Source organism: Oncorhynchus mykiss, chromosome 19 (assembly GCF_057628025.1).
Source record: "Oncorhynchus mykiss isolate SJ-2025 chromosome 19, ASM5762802v1, whole genome shotgun sequence".
Taxonomy (NCBI): Eukaryota; Metazoa; Chordata; class Actinopteri; order Salmoniformes; family Salmonidae; genus Oncorhynchus; species Oncorhynchus mykiss.
Genome location: NC_143040.1, coordinates 54,090,447 through 54,109,505, shown reverse-complemented (window position 1 = coordinate 54,109,505; position 19,059 = coordinate 54,090,447). Strand labels below are relative to the sequence as shown.

The 19,059-nt window shown below is 40.1% G+C and overlaps 1 protein-coding gene and 1 pseudogene across 1 annotated transcript in view; both read left to right on the top strand.

The window, feature by feature from the left end:
• The first annotated feature begins 8,648 nt into the window (after nt 1-8,648).
• LOC149975237 (uncharacterized) lies at nt 8,649-9,719 on the top strand (annotated as a pseudogene).
• A 2,938-nt stretch (nt 9,720-12,657) lies between these two features.
• The window catches only part of dnajc17 (DnaJ heat shock protein family (Hsp40) member C17), a 59,160-nt gene continuing 52,758 nt past the window's right edge, over nt 12,658-19,059 (top strand). Inside the window, exon 1 of the mRNA XM_021574450.3 lies at nt 12,658-12,885. Coding sequence (XP_021430125.2) covers nt 12,802-12,885 — 84 coding nt within the window. The 5' untranslated portion in view covers nt 12,658-12,801. The remainder of the gene's footprint in view (nt 12,886-19,059) is intronic.

Sequence of the window (19,059 nt, the reverse complement as noted above, 5' to 3'; positions counted from 1 at the left end):
GGATCATCTCGAACAAATCAGAGTATTAAAGCCAATTCCGATTTTTAAAAAAAAACGTGTTATACCCATGTGTGTTCTGGCTCTGGCCCAACCCAACGGTTTCTGGGACTAGATGGTCTAAAATGGTTTTCCATTCTAGAAATCGTTGGGGAGGTACTCAAATCAAATCAAATCAAATCAAATTTGTCACATACACATGGTTAGCAGATGTTAATGCGAGTGTAGCGAAATGCTTGTGCTTCTAGTTCCGACAATGCAGTAATAACCAACAAGTAATCTAACTAACAATTCCAAAACTACTGTCTTGTACACAGTGTGAGGGGATAAAGAATATGTACATAAGGATATATGAATGAGTGATGGTACAGAGCAGCATAGGCAAGATACAGTAGATGGTATCGAGTACAGTATATACATATGAGATGAGTATGTAAACAAAGTGGCATAGTTAAAGTGGCTAGTGATACATGTATTACATAAGGATACAGTCGATGATATAGAGTACAGTATATACGTATGCATATAAGATGAATAATGTAGGGTAAGTAACATTATATAAGGTAGCATTGTTTAAAGTGGCTAGTGATATATTTACATCATTTCCCATCAATTCCCATTATTAAAGTGGCTGGAGTTGAGTCAGTGTCAGTGTGTTGGCAACAGCCACTCAATGTTAGTGGTGGCTGTTTAACAGTCTGATGGCCTTGAGATAGAAGCTGTTTTTCAGTCTCTCGGTCCCAGCTTTGATGCACCTGTACTGACCTCGCCTTCTGGATGATAGCGGGGTGAACAGGCAGTGGCTTGGGTGGTTGATGTCCTTGATGATCTTTATGGCCTTCCTGTGACATCGGGTGGTGTAGGTGTCCTGGAGGGCAGGTAGTTTGCCCCCGGTGATGCGTTGTGCAGACCTCACTACCCTCTGGAGAGCCTTACGGTTGAGGGCGGAGCAGTTGCCGTACCAGGCGGTGATACAGCCCGCCAGGATGCTCTCGATTGTGCATCTGTAGAAGTTTTTGAGTGCGTTTTAGTGCTCAGATCCAGACTCATTGCAGAGAACAAACTAACATCTGTGGTGTGGCATAGCGTTTGGCATAATGTTTGGCGGGAGCAAGGAGTTCGGGTAGCAAGGCTAATGGATTTAAGGACTGACCATCCATAAGATTAAAATACAAATGTCCACTATGTTTTAAAGCTATACAGCAGTCGTGTACCATTACATTGTTAACAAACAACAGAGTAAAAAAAAACTTGTTTTGGGTTTGGATGGGGTATGACATTCGAACTAAAGTAATCAGTTCGATAAGTTCTATTCTTTAAGAATCAATGGGTATATATAATTAATTAAAAAGTCTGAAAATGTACATAGTTATTACAGATGGACCCTTTAAAGATTAGAATATTCCAATGCAGTTAGCCAAAAAGATGAGGGTTGCTATAAACCACATGAGGCTGGTGGCACCTTAATTGGGGAGGATGGGCTCGTGGTAATGGCTGGAGCGAAATAAGTGAAATAAGTGAAATGGTATTAAATACATCAAACACATGGTTTCCATGTGTTTAATGCCATTCCATGTGCTTCGTTCCAGACATTATTATGAGCCATCCTCCCTTTAGCAGCCTCCACTGCAATAAACAGATATCCCACATTTCTGGTTAGTCAATAACTTGTTTCCTGCTTGAGGCAGGGCACATTTACAGCAACACAATCTCACACTCAATTTGTGTAAATATTTACAAAAATATTTCAGCAGATTTTGTGCGTTTCTGTTTGGCTTAATTCGTGTGAAAATACACACAATTTTGTGCAACTTAATTAGTAGAAAAATACATTTTGGGAGCAAACTTCAGAACAATCTTTTGAAAGTTATTGGATCAATGCATTTTGGGCAATGGTGTTCTACACTGCCTTTTTTGTGTCCCACATTTATTTATATCAAAAACAAAGATGTTAACAAGCCAATATTGTTAATGTCGTGGAAAATCCAAATCAAGTGAGAAAGACTTTGTCATTTCTTCCTCGAAAACAATCCTGTCTCGGAGCTCTACGGACAATTCCTTCAACCTCATGGTTTGGTTTTTGCTCTGACATGCACTGTCAACTGTGGGACATTATATAGACAGGTGTGTGTCTTTCCAAATCATGTCCAATCCATTGAATTTACCACAGGTGGACTCCAATCAAGTTGTAGAAACATCTCAAGGACGATCGATGGAAACAGGATGCACCTGAGATACATTTAGAGTCTTATAGCAAAGGGTTTGAATACTTATGAATACTTATGAGGTATTTCTGTTTTTTGTGTGTTTTTTTAATAAATTTGCAAAAATGTATAAAAACCTGTGTTCCCTTTACCGTTATGGGGTAGGAAGATTGATGTGGGGGAAAAAAAGGTGTAAGGGGGAAAAATAAGGCTGTAAGGTAAAATAATTTGGAAAATGTCAAGGGGTCCGAATACTTTCCCGAATGCTCTGTATATCAAATAACCTGACAATGATCCACATCATATGGGTAGACAAATAATGCAACTATTGCTGATCTAGGATGCAAACCAGTTATATGAATCACTGTTGATTCATCCTGTTTTGATCCAATGATATGGATGTAGGATTTTCTACGGCATAGAATTGAAGCCTTTCACAGACATGAAGGATGAAGCTAAGCCAACCACTCTTGGTTCTTATTGGCGAAGACTGAACTCAAGTTAAGGGTTAGTATGTAATATGTTAGACTCTCCGATACCACTTTGCCCAACATGCAGAGGTTGTAAATAAACCCTTTTTTTTTTTAAATGTTGTCATTTTTTTATCCCGTTTTCTCCCCAATTTTGTGGTATCCAATTATTTAGTAGCTACTATCTTGTCTCATCGCTACAACTCCCGTACAGGCTCGGGAGAGACGAAGGTTGAAAGTCATGCGTCCTCCGATACACAACCCAACCGCACTGCTTCTTAACACAGCGCCATCCAACCCGGAAGCCAGCAGCACCTATGTGTTGGAGGAAACACCTGGCAACCTTGGTTAGCGCGCACTGCGCCCGGCCCGCCACAGGAGTCGCTGGTGCACATTGAGACAAGGATATCCCTACTGGCCAACCCCTCCCTAACCCGGACGACGCTAGGCCAATTGTGTGTCGCCCCATGGACCTCCGGGTCGCGGCCGGTTACGACAGAGCCTGGGCGCAAACACAGAGTCTCTGGTGGCACAGCTGCCGTTGCAGTACAGCGCCCTTAACCACTGCGCCACCCGGGAGGCCGTAAATAAACCCTTTTTAAGGTGATATAACTTGTATCATTATTATAGGGCTGTGAAACCCATTGCCGAATGGCCTTAGAATGAGCATTTCTTACTGGAACTTGCTGCTGACATTTAGTATAGCTTACTTAGGGTTACGGTATTTAATTAATTTCAGACTCTCCTATTCCACTATTCCCAACATCTTATGGTTGCAAATAAACCCTTTTAAGCTGATTTAACTTGTATCATTATTATAGGGCTGTGATATGTGATATGCTGTGATATGCATAAAAATGACTTCATAAAAATATATATTTCATCAGTGTATCATCATTTATCTACCTACACCATATTTGGCAGGACATCAAAAAAACTTTTAAAACATTTTTCGCAGTTACTGCTCTTTGCTTTTCTAGGGCAGTATAGGCCTACACTACGAGCTGAATAATTAATTAATTTCAATGCATTCATAATCAAGGCAGATGGTCATATAGACTATGGTAGGCCTACAGTAAACAGTTAGGTTGAAAGAAAGACAGTGGGGCTCATCACAATACAATGCCTGAGGCTAGTGATGCCCAGCTCGCTACCTGGATAGACACGAACAGAGCCTCTTGCATTTAAATACACATGGAATCTGATTCTATGGAATCAGATCAAATCAACTTTAATTTGTCACGTGCCGAATACAGCAGGTTTAGACTTTACTGTGAAATGCTTACTTACAAGAACTAAACCAGCAATGACGTTTTAAGAAAAATAAGTGTTAAGAAAATATTTACTAAATAAACTGAAGTGACATGCTATTAGGTACTATACTATTAGGTTACAATTACTCCTACATTAATTCTGTCATCTAAGGAAAGTTGGAGTGGACTTTCAGTCCATTACTACAAGACTGGGTTTTTAAACTATTCACTGGATGACTCTAAGAATTACATGTTAACTTTGAAGAGCATCCCTTGGGATTTTGGGCCTGAAAGAAGACTGCCAACATTTTCCCAAGGATGTTCCAAAGTATGTTCTGAAGTGTTTGAGGGTGCATGTTTGGGTTCTGTTCCAGAAAATGAGAGGTTATTGAAATGACTCTACCATGTCAGGACTAGTTCCTATTACACTAGCCCATATTAGACTCCTCTTATCACCTCTCAGCCACTCAGGAAATGCTGCAACAATGGGATTTTTACAGGAAAATGGATGCATTATCTTCCCCTGCAAGCCCACATCCGGATATACAAAAGTGAAACCAGAGCATATTATGCCATAATAAACCATATGAAATGTTCATGAATGTTCCCCCTCTGTTCGAAATCAAATGTTATTTGTCACATGCGCCTTGTGTTAAGTGTTAAGAAAGTATTTACGGAAATAAACTGAAGTAAAAAATAAAAATATATAATTAACAAATAATTATGGAGCAACAATAAAATAACAATAGCGAGTCTATATATAGGGGATACAAGTACAGAGTCAATGTGCGGGGACATCGGTTAGTTGAGGTAATATGTATACTACCGCTAAAAAGTTTGGGGTCACTTAGAAATGTTCTTGTTTTTGAAAGAAAAGCACATTTCTCATTTTTTCCCCATTTTTTGTCCAGTTTCTTTAAATAGTACCCGCAAAACACCAGTCTCAATGTCAACAGTGAAGAGGCAACTCCGGGATGCTGGCCTTTTAGGCAGTTAGCAAACCATGCAACTGCATGCCCCGAAAGACCAAAGCTAGACAATCTCTGCCTCATTATAGCATGATCAACTGTATCAAAATGTCACAACCGTGTGTAGAGAAGGACCAAGGCGCAGCGAATGTTGAGTTCCACATCATTTATTAATAGTGAAACTTAACAAAACAATAAACGATCAACGACCTGTGACTACAGCGGTGCTACATACACTTACACAAAATACAATATCCCGCAAACACAGGTGGGAACAAACACTACTTAAATATGATCCCCAAATTAGAGACAACGATTGCCAGCTGCCTCTAATTGGGAATCATACAAATCACCAATATAGAAACATGAAAACTAGAACACACACATAGAAATAATAAACTAGACTAACCCCCCAGTCACGCCCTGACCTATTCCACCATAGGAAATAAGGACTCTCTATGGTCAGGACGTGACGCAAAAGCCTTAGCGACATAAATAAAAAGAGACACAGTGCTGTTTTTTGTCAAGAGCTTCAGTGATATCATTTAAAACCTTCATGGCTGCTGTAATTGTGTTATGCTTCTTCCTGAAGCCTGATTGGTACATTGATAAAATAGAGTAAGTATCTAAAAACTGTTAGCTGTTCGCTAACAAGAGTTTCACGTTTTTTTCGCCAGGGGTGAGTGCTTTGAGATTAGCCTATAATTATTTAAAAGAGTTGTATCCCCCTTTTTAAAAGAGGTAGGACAAATGCTGATTTTCAAATCTTTGGAATTTCATTACATTCCAGGGTTAGATTGAATAGACATGTAATTGGTTCAGCTATGAAATCAACTGCCAGTTTTAAAAAGCAGGGATCAAGAAGATCAGTATCTGCAGTCTTTCTCTGATCTAAGGATTTCAGGGCTTTATGTGTCTCCTGCACTGAGAATGGCAAAAAGCTAAACGTTTGACCAGCTCTTACTGGTTCATCCACACAGGGTTGTACAGAGACAGAGGACACTGAATCAAACAGCCTACCAGATGATACAAAGTGCTCATTAAAACAATTCAGCATTTCAGTTTTGTCATATACAGCAACAGTGTCCTTCAATACACATGATGGTAATTAATTAACATTGCTGTTACCAGACAGACTTAATAGCCTTCCAAAACGTTATAGGGTCATTCAGGTTATCAGTGGTAACAGACATAAAATATTGAGACTTGGCCTTCCTGAGAAGAAAATAACACTTGTTTCATAACTGCCTAAAAAGAAGCTAATCTGCATCAGAACATGATTTCCTTGCTTTAGCCCAGGCTAGACTACGTTTATGAATACTACTATGGTGTTGAACGCTGAGCTGTAGTTTTTATTTATTTTTATTTTATTTCACCTTTATTTAACCAGGTAGGCAAGTTGAGAACAAGTTCTCATTTACAATTGCGACCTGGCCAAGATAAAGCAAAGCAGTTCGACACATACAACAACACAGAGTTACACATGGAGTAAAACAAACATACAGTCAATAATACAGTAGAAAAATAAGTCTATATACAATGTGAGCAACTGAGGTGAGTTAAGGGAGGTAAAGGCAAAAAAAAGGCCATGGTGGCAAAATAAATACAATAAAGCAAGTAAAACACTGGAACGGTAGATTTGCAGTGGAATAATGTGCAAAGTAGAGATCGAAATAATGGGTTGCAAAGGAGCAAAATAAATAAATACAGTAGGGGGAGAGGTAGTTTAAGAGATTTTTGTAGTTTGTTCCAGTCATTGGCAGCATAGAACTGGAAGGAGAGGCGGACTAAGGAAGAATTGGTTTTGGGGGTGATCAGAGAGAAATACCTGCTGGAGCGCGTGCTACAGGTGGGTGATGCTATGGTGACCAGCGAACTGAGATAAGGAGGAACTTTACCTAGCAGAGTCTTGTAGATGACCTGGAGCCAGTGGGTTTGGCGACGAGTATGAAGCGAGGGCCAGCCAACGAGAGCGTACAGGTCGCAGTGGTGGGTAGTATATGGGCCTTTGGTGACAAAACGGATGGCACTGTGATAGACTGCATCGAATGTATTGAGTAGGGTATTGGAGCCTATTTTGTAAATGACATCGCCGAAGTCGAGGATCGGTAGGATGGTCAGTTTTACAAGGGTATGTTTGGCAGCATGAGTGAAGGATGCTTTGTTGCGAAATAGGAAGCCAATTCTAGATTTAACTTTGGATTGGAGATGTTTGATATGAGTCTGGAAGGAGAGGGGAAGGGCCAGAAGAAGGGCCAGAAGTATACAGAATGGTGTTGTCTGCGTAGAGATGGATCAGAGACTCACCAGCAGTAAGAGCGACATCATTGATGTATACAGTAGTCAATGAATAGCATTGTCACATAGGTGTTCCTTTTGTCCATGTGGGAAAGGGCAGTGTGAAGTGCAATAGAGATTGCATCATCTGTGGATCTGTTGGGGCGGTATTCAAATTGGAGTGGGACAAGGGTTTCTGGGATAATGGTGTTGATGTGAGCCATGACCAGCATTTGAAAGCACTTCAGGGCTACAGATGTGAGAGCTACGGGTCGGTAGTAATTTAGGCAGGTTACCTTGGTGTTCTTGGGCAAAGGGACTGGGGTTGCAAAGGGTCGGAAACTTTTTTCTATCATTTTTCTGTACATTTTCCATGGGAAGTTAAGCCTGGGAATTTGGGTTATTTTACTTAAATTCATCAAAAACATTAGCTTATCACAGTGAACCTTTTTTTGGGGGATACTACACATAAGGCAATTCTAGGTCTTGTGGCATATATTTTGGTTAAACTATATCCAATTAAAATTGGAATTGCAACCCTTTGCATGCACAGTGTATTCTTCCATCACATGTACAGCTGGTTCTCAATATCTTGCACACTAATGAGAAGCTATTGAGCCCACACTACTACATTGTCTGAGCCAAGGACTACATGCTTTCTGGTAAGTTTTGATTACAATACTGGGTGGGGTGAATATATTTTATATGACATACATTATTTTTTGTTAACTAGTAAATAGTAGCCTACAACAAAGTGTGTTTAAATCATTTCTAACTTCTTAACAATTTCTACTAGTTCGTTTTTGCTACCATGTGGGTTTCAGCTTGCTTGAGCCTGCTAACTGAGGAGTGTTAATTGAAGTGTTTCCATACATGTTCATTTTAAAACATTTATCTTACAAAGGAGTTGTTTAATCTAACTTCTTAACTATTTATCTGTACATGGAATTGTGTGTTTTTTTTTTACACATTTCTTTCTAATCTTTACAGGAAAATGCCACGGGCACTATCTGATGTGTGGAAACATTTCACTGCAGGTAATATAGAAGGAAAAGCTGTGTACATTTGCAAATACTGTGCCAAATCATATGTGAAGAATGCAATAAAGATGCAGAATCATCTGGCCAAGTGCATAAAGTTACCTCAGCGCTCACAACAAGCAACCTCTGACAAAAGTCCCTCTACTTCTATTCGAGGTGAAAATTATGAATCAGACACCTTATCGATAGCAACAGCTCATGGTCCTCCTGGAATCAGAAGTTTTGACTCAATGGAGGAACGTAGTCATAGACATGCTGATGAATGTCTTGCTCGAGTTGTGTATGCAACTGCTTCACCTCTGATGCGCACAGGCAATGTGCATTGGAAGAGATTTCTGAATTTTCTTCGCCTAGCAGACACCCCTCCAACCAGACATGCTTTATCTACTCATTTGCTGGATGCAGAGTTCAACCGAGTTCAAGTGAAGGTCAGGCAAATCATAGAGAAAGCAGACTGTATTGCAATCATCTCTGATGGGTGGTCGAATGTTCGTGGGCAAGGAATAATTAACTACATCATCTCCACCCCTCAACCAGTATTCTACAAGAGCACAGACACAAGGGATAACAGACACACCGGTCTCTACATTGCAGATGAGCTGAAGGCAGTCATCAATGACCTTGGACCACAGAAGGTATTGCACTGGTGACATACAATGCTGCGAACATGAAGGCTGCTTGGTCTAAAGTGGAGGAGTCCTACCCTCACATCACATCCAATGTCTGTGCTGCTCATGCACTGCATCTGCTCATCAAGGACATCATGACACTGAAAACAATGGATACACTTTACAAGAGAGGCAAGGAAATGGTGAGGTATGTGAAGGGTCATCAAGTTATAGCAGCAATCTACCTCACCAAGCAAAGTGAGAAGAATAAGAGCACCACATTGAAGCTGCCCAGCAACACCCGTTGAGGTGGTGTTGTCATCATGTTTGACAGTCTCCTGGAGGGGAAGGAGTCTCTCCAAGAAGTGGCCATATCACAGTCTGCCGATATGGACAGCCCCATCAAGAGGATCCTCCTGGATGAGGTATTTTGGGAGAGAGTGGTAAGCAGCCTGAAACTCCTGAAACCTATAGCAGTAGCCATTGCATGGATTGAGGGAGACAATGCTATCCTGTCTGATGTTCAGCAGAGGAAACTGCAGATCTGAAATACATCAAAAAGCGTGAAGACTTCTGCCTTCACACACATACACACCGCAGGGTACATGTTGGACCCCAAGTATGCTGGCAAGAGCCTCCTGTCTGTTGCAGAGATCAGCAAGGCCTATGGTATAATCACTACCGTGTCCTGCAACCTTGGCCTGGATGAGGGCCAGGTTCTTGGCAGTCTGGCAAAGTACACTTCCAAGCAAGGGCTTTTGGATGGAGATGCAATATTGCAGTCGTGCCAACATATCTCATCAGCCATGCTTCCATCTTCCAAATCCCACCAACATCAGCTGCCTCAGAGCGCATCTGGTCCTTGTTTGGGAACACACACACCAAAGCATGCAACAGGCTGACCAATACAAAGGTTGAGAAATTGGTGGCCATCTGGGCAAATTTGAGGCTTTGAGCCTGACAACGAGCCATTCTCAACAAGGTTGGAAAGTGACAGTGAAGATGAGGTCTCAGTCTGATGTTCAAGACGTGGACATTGAGGAGGTCCAGGGAGAAGACATGGAAGCCTGAGAGGAAGACAACCAAAGCTTTAGTTTCTAGGCTATCATTTTACAGATGTACAGTATTTTGAAAATGTTTTTGGGAGATGCGATGGATCTTTGGGGATCATTCAATATTCCCTTTCTTTTGTTGTAAATCATCCCATGTGAAGAGTTGACTTGTTTAATTAAAGTTCAATTCGTAACTAAATTGTTTTTTAAAATTTCTATTGGAAGAATTTAATCATTTGCAATTATGTCTACTTATGATAAGGTAAAAGGTTTATGTTTCTGTCTCCATATGATATGGTAAATATATACAATGCAAAAAACATCTACATTTAAATGGTATCAATATGAATTTGCATATATTTCCATTAATTCCCATACATTCCCGTTAAAGTCCATTTATTCCCGCTAATTCCCATGAAAAGTTTCCACCTCTGAATATTCCTCAAAATGTGCAACCCTAACAGAGACTATGGTGGTCTGCTTGAAACATGTTGATATTACAGACTCGGTCAGGGACAGGTTGAAAATGTCAGTGAAGACACTTGCCAGTTGGTCAGCGCATGCTCGGAGTACACGTCCTTGTAATCCTTCTGGCCCTGTGGCCTTGTGAATGTTGGCCTGTTTAAAGGTCTTACTCACATCGGCTAAGTAGAGTGTGATCACACAGTTGTCTGGAACAGCTGATTCTCTCATGCATGCTTCAGTGTTGCTTGCCTCGAAGCAAGCATAGTAGATATTTAGCTCGTCTGGTAGGCTTGTGTCACTGGGTAGCTCGTGGCTGTGTTTCCCTTTGTGGTCCGTAATAGTTTGCAAGCCCTGCCACATTGGATGAGCGTCGGAGTCGGTGTATTACAATTCAATCTTAGTCCTGTATTGACGCTTTGCCTGTTTGATGGTTTGTCGGAGGGCATAGCGGGATTTCTTATAAGCGTCCAGGTTAGAGTCCTGCTCCTTGAAAGCGGCAGCTCTACCCTTTAGCTCAGTGCGGATGTTGCCTGTAATCCATGACTTCTGGTTGTGGTATGTATGTACGGTCACTGTGGGGACGACGTCATCAATGCACTTATTGTGACTGATGTTACTTACAGTGACTGATGTGGTGTACTCCTCAATGCCATCTGAAGAATCCCAGAACTTATTCCAATCTGTGCTAGCAAAACAGTCCTGTAGCTTAGCATCTGCGTCATCTGACAACTTCCTTTTTGAGCGAGTCACTGGTACTTCCTGCTTTAGTTTTTGCTTGTAAGCAGGAATCAGGAGAGTAGAGTTATGGTCAGATTTGCCAAATGGAGGGCGAGGGAGAGCTTTGTAAGCGTCTCTGTCTGTGGAGTAAATGTGGTCTAGAGTTTTTTCCCCCTCATGTTGCACATGCTGGTAGAAATGAGGTAAAACGGATTCAAGTTTTCCTGCAATAAAGTCCCCGGCCACTAGGAGCGTCACCTCTGGATGAGCATTTTCTTGTTTGCTCATGGCCTTATACAGCTTGTTAGTGCCATCTTAGTGCCAGCATTGGTTTGTGGTGGTAAATATACAGCTATGAAAAATATAGATGAAAACTCTATTGGTAAATAGTATGGTCTACTGCTTATCATGTGATACTCTACTTCAGGTGAGCAAAACCTTGGGACTTCCTTAATGTTAGATTTCATGCACCAGCTATTATTTACAAATAAAATAATAGCTGGTGAAATATTCTGCTTTTACAAACTGTTATGCTGTTTTCAAATGAAACACAATACCTTGCTCTTGTTAAAGCTTTTAGAATGTATTAGTTTTTGCTAAGATTCTTGTCTTACCGGAGGCAGCTGTTCTATCTTGCCGATGGATCGAAAACCCTGCCAGCTGTATGTTATCCATGTTGTCGTTCAGCCACGACTCGGTGAAACATAAGATATTACAGTTTTTAATATCCCATTAGTAGGATAGTCTTGATTGGAGCTCATCCATTGTGTTATCCAATTATTGCACGTTGGCTAATAGGACTGATGGTAGAGGGAAATTACTCACTTGCCGTCGGATACTTACTAGGCACCCCGACCTACGTCCCTGATATCTCTGTCTCTTCTTCATGCTGATGACGGGGATTTGGGCCTTGTCGGGTGTCTGAAGAAAATCCTTGACGTCCGACTCGTTAAAGAAAAAGTCTTTGTCCAGTACGAGGTGAGTAATCACTGTCCTGATATCCAGAAGCTATTTTCGGTCATAACAATTGGTGGCTTATTTTGTACTTATGAAAAAAAAAAAAAAAAAAAAAAACACACACACACACACACACACACACACACACACAATAGCACAATTGGTTATGAGCCCGGAAAACATCAGCCATCTCTTCTGGCGCCATCATTCTGTTACCGTTGTTTTACAGTTTTTTCAAATGTATGTTAATATAATATATGCCATTTAGTAGACACTTTTATCCAATGCAATTTACAGTCATTTGGCAAACATTTCACATTCAGGTGGTCCCTGGAATCGAAACCAATATCCTGGCATTGCAAGCACCATCTTCTACCAACTACCATACTGTACCAGACTGACCAATATAATATTACTATAATGGCCAGTCTGGTACAGTTTACATATAACACATTTTTTTTTATTATTTTCAAAGTTTCCATATAACAATGATATCTGAAACTGATCACATTAATGTCAGGAAAATTATTTGAATATAACAAACTAAAAAACATATAATCAAAATGCTTGCAAAGGTCAAAACCTACAATTATATTTCACAATTATCATGCGAGTCCGTAATAAATTGTTTAGTGCACTTTAACTACACCTCCCATGATGCATTGTTTTCAGGAAGTGGATGCGTCCGAGTTGAAAGTTCAAAACGTCCAACCCAAATGCTACAACAACAAACATCTTCAGGACGTTGATATTACGTTTGTTTTGGCATTTTATTGTAATAAATAAAGATAAAATGACAGGAAATAAGGCGAAAGACCTTTTGCAGATGGACCTGTATGGTCTACTGGGTATAGAAGGCACAGCGACGGCGAAAGAGGTGAGTGATAGCTAGTTAACTTGCTAAGATTCTAACTACGCTAGCTAGCTAACGTAATTGAAAGTAAAACACGTAACTACACGTTAATCATTATACACAATGAGTAAAACAATAACTTGGCTATATACACGGGGTACCAGTACCGAGTCGATGTACAAGGTATATATGGTCATAAAACTAGGAATAAAGTGACAGATAATGAACAGTAGCAGCAGTCAAAATAGTTAGTGCTAAAATGGGTCGGTCAATGCAGATAGTCTGGGGTAGCTGTTTGGTTAACTATTTAGCAGTTTTATGGCTTGGGGTAGAAGCTATTCAGAGTCCTGTTGGTTCTAGACTTGGTGCATCGGTACAACTTGCCCTGTGTGTTCTACGAGTAAAATATCTTCGCATGGCCACTAAGTGGCAGCATAGTACCATTCACAATTGTATGTTTTTTAAATGTTAATTTTTTTAAATTTTATTTTTAAATTCATTATACAAAAATCAACTTACATTGCTACATCAAACATGTCTAACAAAACAAAACACAGGTATTAACAAGAAAATACTCAAACATACAAAAAATGTCAATAATATAATACAAAAAAACGAAACAATTTTAGTGCAATTGTATTCACTCTGAAAAAATCTTATTATAATGATTCAGGAAGATGTTATTCTTGTTGTTATTAACTAGGGTTAATGTTTTAATAAGATAATTAAATTCAATCAGAAAAATGTGTCATTTTGGTATAGAATTTTGGAATTTGTATTTGTGTATGAAGTATTTGGCAACAAGAATAAAAAAAAATGAACAATCATTTCAGTGGTCTTGTTATCATTGCAATAGTAACATATTATATCTTTCATGTCAAAAACATAGACAGTGTTCATAATGGTAAATAAGTATTTTGCAATGTTTTCCCAAAATTCTGACACAAATTTACATTCAAAGAACAAGTGAGAGATTCTCACCTTCTGTTTTTACAGAAAACACAGATATCATCAATAGCCACAAATTTGGATATCATGGAATTTCATGGATATATCTTATGTAAAATTTTGAAGTGCATTTCCAGAACTTTGTTTGGTATACAGTATTTGTAAGGTCTTAACCATGCATTTTTCCAGACAATATCGGGAATATGCATGTTCCAGAAAAACTTTCCTCTCTGTGTAAATTGGTTTTGTGAATGAAGAATTTGTCTTATATATTTATTACAACAAGATCTCTCAAGTAAGCCCACGCCTTCCAATCTGATTTCTGGATAAACTTTGTGATCATTCCCAAAATTAAGTGTAGTTAGACCACTGGGAACGGCGTTGATCACAGAAATAAACTCTTTCAATGTTATAAATTGTTAATATGTGAGAATATTACCCTTGTTATCGAAAATATCAAGAACAAAGTCAATATGCCAGCTGGGGTATAATAATGACTTATTCCTTACAGTTATGTCTGAATTATTCCACAAAAGAGCTTTATGTGGGGAAAGATTGTGCAGGAAACATATTTTCCAGGCCATTAAAGCTTGTTGGTGAAACCTAGCCAATTTAGCATGTAATCTTTCAGGAATATAATTACATTTCAGTAAAACTTGAAGACTTCCCAATTTATTAAACATATTATTTGAAATGAAATACCATATTGAATCAGCATTGATCAAACATTTTTTCAACCAGTTTATCTTGAAAGTGTTATTTATGTCAACAAAATCCAACACTTCTAGACCGCCTTCAGCTCTTTTGTTAGAAAGGACATATTTTTTTTAGTTTGAGACTTATTTTTCCAGATTAAGTCAAGAAAGGTCTTATTGATCTCTTTACAAGTAGCTGGATTTACACATAACGATAATGAGGGGTACACAAAACGAGACGGTCCCTCTGCCTTGGACAGAAGTACTCTCCAAAATATAGAAAGATCTCTTTGTTGCCAATTATTAAATATATTTTGAGTTCTCTTACATTTAGGAGAGAAATTCAAATGTCTAACTAAGTGTTTTTTTGACAGATGTATTCCTAAATATTTAACACAGTCCTTTACAGGAATATTTTCTATTTCTTTATCACCAGAGTCAAATAAACATAAGATTTCACATTTAGAAACATTCAGCATTAATCCTGATGCAATAGAAAATGCAGTTATAGCATTAAGGGCATGGGCGACCTTGTCTATGTCTCTTAAAAACTTCTTAGGGCTGAGATCCCGTTAACGGGATCGATATGACAACAGCCAGTGAAAGTGCAGGGCGCCAAACAGAAATCTCATAATTAAAATTCCTCAAACATACAAGTATTTTATACCATTTTAAAGGTAATCTTGTTGTTTAATCCCACCACAATGTCCGATTTCAAATAGGCTTTACAGCAAAAGGACCACAAACGATTATGTTATGTCAGAGCCAAGTCACAGAAAAACACAGCCATTTTCCAGCCAAAGAGGGGAGTCACAAAAATCAGAAATAGAGATAGAATTAATCACTAACCTTTGATGATCTTCATCAGATGACACTCGTAGGACTTCATGTTACACAATACATGTATGTTTTGTTCGATAAAGTTCATATTTATATAAAAAAATATGTTCAGTAGCTCCAAAAATATCTGGTGATTTTGCAGAGAGCCACATCAATTTACTGATACTCATTATAAATGTTGATGAAAAAACAAGTGTTATACATGGAACTTTAGATAAACTTCTCCTTAATGCAACCGCTGTGTCAGATTTCAAAAAAGCTTTACGGAAAAAGCAAACAATGCATAATCTGAGTACGGCGCTCAGAGACGCAACAAGCCAAAAAGATATCCGCCATATTGTGCAGTCAACAGAAGTCAGAAATAACATTATAAATATTCACTTACCTTTGATGATCTTCATCAGAATGCACTCCAAGGAATCCCAGTTCCACAAGAAATGTTTGTTTTGTTCGATAATGTCCATCATTTATGTACAAATAGCTACTTTTGTTAGCGCGCTTTGTAAACAAATCCTAAGTCACGAAGCGCGTTCACTAGGAGCAGACGAAATGTCAAAAAGTTACGTTACAGTCCATAGAAACATGTCAAACGATGTATAGAATCAATCTTTAGGATGTTTTGAACATAAATCTTCAATAATGTTCCAACCGGAGAATTTCTTTGTCTTCAGAAATGCAATGGAATGGGAGCTACCTCTCACGTGAACGAGCGTCACGAGTTTATGGCACTCTACCAGAACACTGACTCAAAGAGCCCTTATAAGCCCCTCCTTTACAGTAGAAGCCTCAAACAAGTTTCTAAAGATGGTTGACATCTAGTGGAAGCCTTAGGAAGTGCAACATGACCAATATCCCACTGTATCTTCAATAGGGAATGAGTTGAAAATCAACCAACCTCATATTTCCCACTTCCTGGTTAGATTTTTTTCTCAGGTTTTTGCCTGCCATATGAGTTATGTTATACTCACAGACATCATTCAAACAGTTTTAGAAACTTCTGAGTGTTTTCTATCCAAATATACGAATACTATGCATATAATAGCAACTGTGACTGAGTAGCAAAAGATTCAGTATCAACAGAAGTGTACGACAGGGATGCCCAATTTTGCCATTTTTATTCATTTTGGTTGGTCATTTTGGAACTAAGGGGCCTATCCCAAACCATGAAAAACAGCCCCAGACCATTATTCTTCCTCCACCAACTTTACCGTTGGCACTATGTATTCGGGCAGGTAACGTTCTCCTGGCATCTGCCAAACCCAGATTTGTCCGTCGGACTGCCAGATGGTGACGCGTGATTCATCACTCCAGATAACGCGTTTCCACTGCTCCAGAGTCCAATGGCGGTTAGCTTTACAGCACTCCAGTCGACGCATGCATTGCGCATGGTAATCTTAGGCTTGTGTGCAGCTGCTCAGCCATAGATACCCATTTCTTGAAGCTCCTGACAAAGTTCTTATGTTGACGTTCCTTCCAGAGGCAGTTTGGAACTCGGTAGTGAGTGTTGAAACTGAGGAAAGATGATTTTTACGCACTAAGTGCTTCAGCAGTGGTCCCGTTCTGTGAGCTTGTGTGGCCTATCACTTCACTTCACAGCACCTACAGTTGACCGGGACAGCTCTAGTACAGCAGAAATTTGACAAACTTACTTGTTGGAAAGGTGGCATAATATGACGATGCCATGTTGAAAGTCACTGGGCTCTTCAGTAAGGTCATTCTGCTGCCAAATCAAATTTGATTGGACACCTACATGTGATTAGCAGATGTTATTGTGGGTGTAGTGCAATGCTTGTGCTTCTAGCTCCGACAGTGCAGTAATATCTAACAAGTAATATCTAACAAATTATACAACATATACCCTATACACACATCTAAGTAGGAATTAATTAAGACTATATACAAATGGTCAAGTGATGTCAGAGCGGAACCAGACTAAGATACAGTAGAATAGAATACAGTATATACATATGAGATGAGTAATGCCAGACATGTAAACATTATTAAAGTGACTAGTTTTCCATTCCTTAAAGTGGCCAGTGATTTCTAGTGTATGCCTAATGGGTAGCTGCCTCTAATGTGCTAATGATTGCTGTTTAACAGGGGGGGGGGGGGGGGGGGGGGGGGGGTGCAGCCTCTGCTGTTTCCTGAAGTCCACAATCATCTCCTTTGATTTGTTGACGTTGAGTGAGAAGTTATTTTCCAGGCACCACACTCCCTGAGCAGCCCTCAGCACCCTCCTAGGCTGTCTCGTCATTGTTGGTAATCAAGCCTACTAGGTGTGCTTGGCCGCGCAGTCATTGGTGAACAGGGAGTACAGGAGGGGGCTGAGCACGCACCCTTGTGGGGCCCCAGTGTTGAGGATCAGCGGAGTGGAGGGGATGCTTCCTACCTTCACCACCTGGGGGTCGGCCCGTCAGGAAGTTCAAAACCCAGTTGCACAGGGCCAAGTTCAGACCCAGGGCCTCGAGGTTAATGATGAGCTTGGAGGGTACTATGGTGTTGAATGCTGAGCTATAGTCGATGAACAGCATTCTTACATAGGTATTCCTCTTGTGCAGGTGGAATAGGGCAGTTTGCAGAGTGATGGCGATTGCATCATCTGTGGATCTATTGGGGCGATAAGAAAATCAAAGTGGGTCTAGGGTGGCAGGTAAGGTAGAGGTAATATGATCCTTGACTAGTCTCTCAAAGCACTTTGTGATGACAGAAGTGAGTGCTATGTGGCGATAGTCATTTTGTTCAGTTACCTTAGCTTTCTTGGGTACAGTAACAATGGTGGTCATCTTGAAGCATGTGGGGACAACAGACTGGGATAGAGAGAGATTGAATATGTCCGTAAACACACCAGCCAGCTGGTCTGCACATGCTCTGAGGACGCAGCTAGAGATGGCGTCTGGGCCAGCAGCCCTGCACGGGTTTTACTCACATCTGTCACGGAGAAGGAGAGCCCACAGTCCTTGGTATCGGGCCGCGTCGGGGGCACTGTACTATCCTCAAAGCGTGCAAATAATGTGTTTAGCCTGTCCAGAGGCAAGACGTCGGTCTCGGCGATGTGGCTGGTTTTCCTTTTGTAGTCCGTGATTGTCTGTAGTCCCTGCCACATATGTCTCGTTTCTGAGCCTTGCGACTCCACTTTATCTATATACTGACGTTTAGCTTGTTTGATTGCCTTGCGGAGTGAATAACTACAATGTTTATATTCTGCCATATTACCAGTCACCTTGACATAGTTAAATGCAATGGTTCATGCTTTCCTTTTCATGCGAATGCTACCATCTATTCACGGTTTCTGGTTAGGGTAGGATTTAATTGTCACAGTGGGTACTACATCTTCTATACACTTCCTTATAAACTCAGTCATCGTATCTGTGTATGTGTCTAGATTATTTTTGCAAGCTACCTGGAACATATCCCAGTCCACGTGATCCAAACAATTCTGTGCCTTGGATTCCATTTGGTCAGACCAGTGTTGAATAGTTCGAAGCACGGGTACTTCCTGTTTGAGGTTCTCTCTATATGATGGGAGGAGCAAGATGGAGATGTGGTCAGATTTGCCGAAAAGGAGGTCGGGGGAGGGCCTTGTAAGCATTCCGGTGGTTACAAGCTGGTGGTTCCTTTTAACATGTCTTCAATAGTCCCAGGTAAGAAGTTTTAGGTTGTAGTTATTATAGTAATTATAGGACTATTTCTCTCTATACCATTTGTATTTCATTAA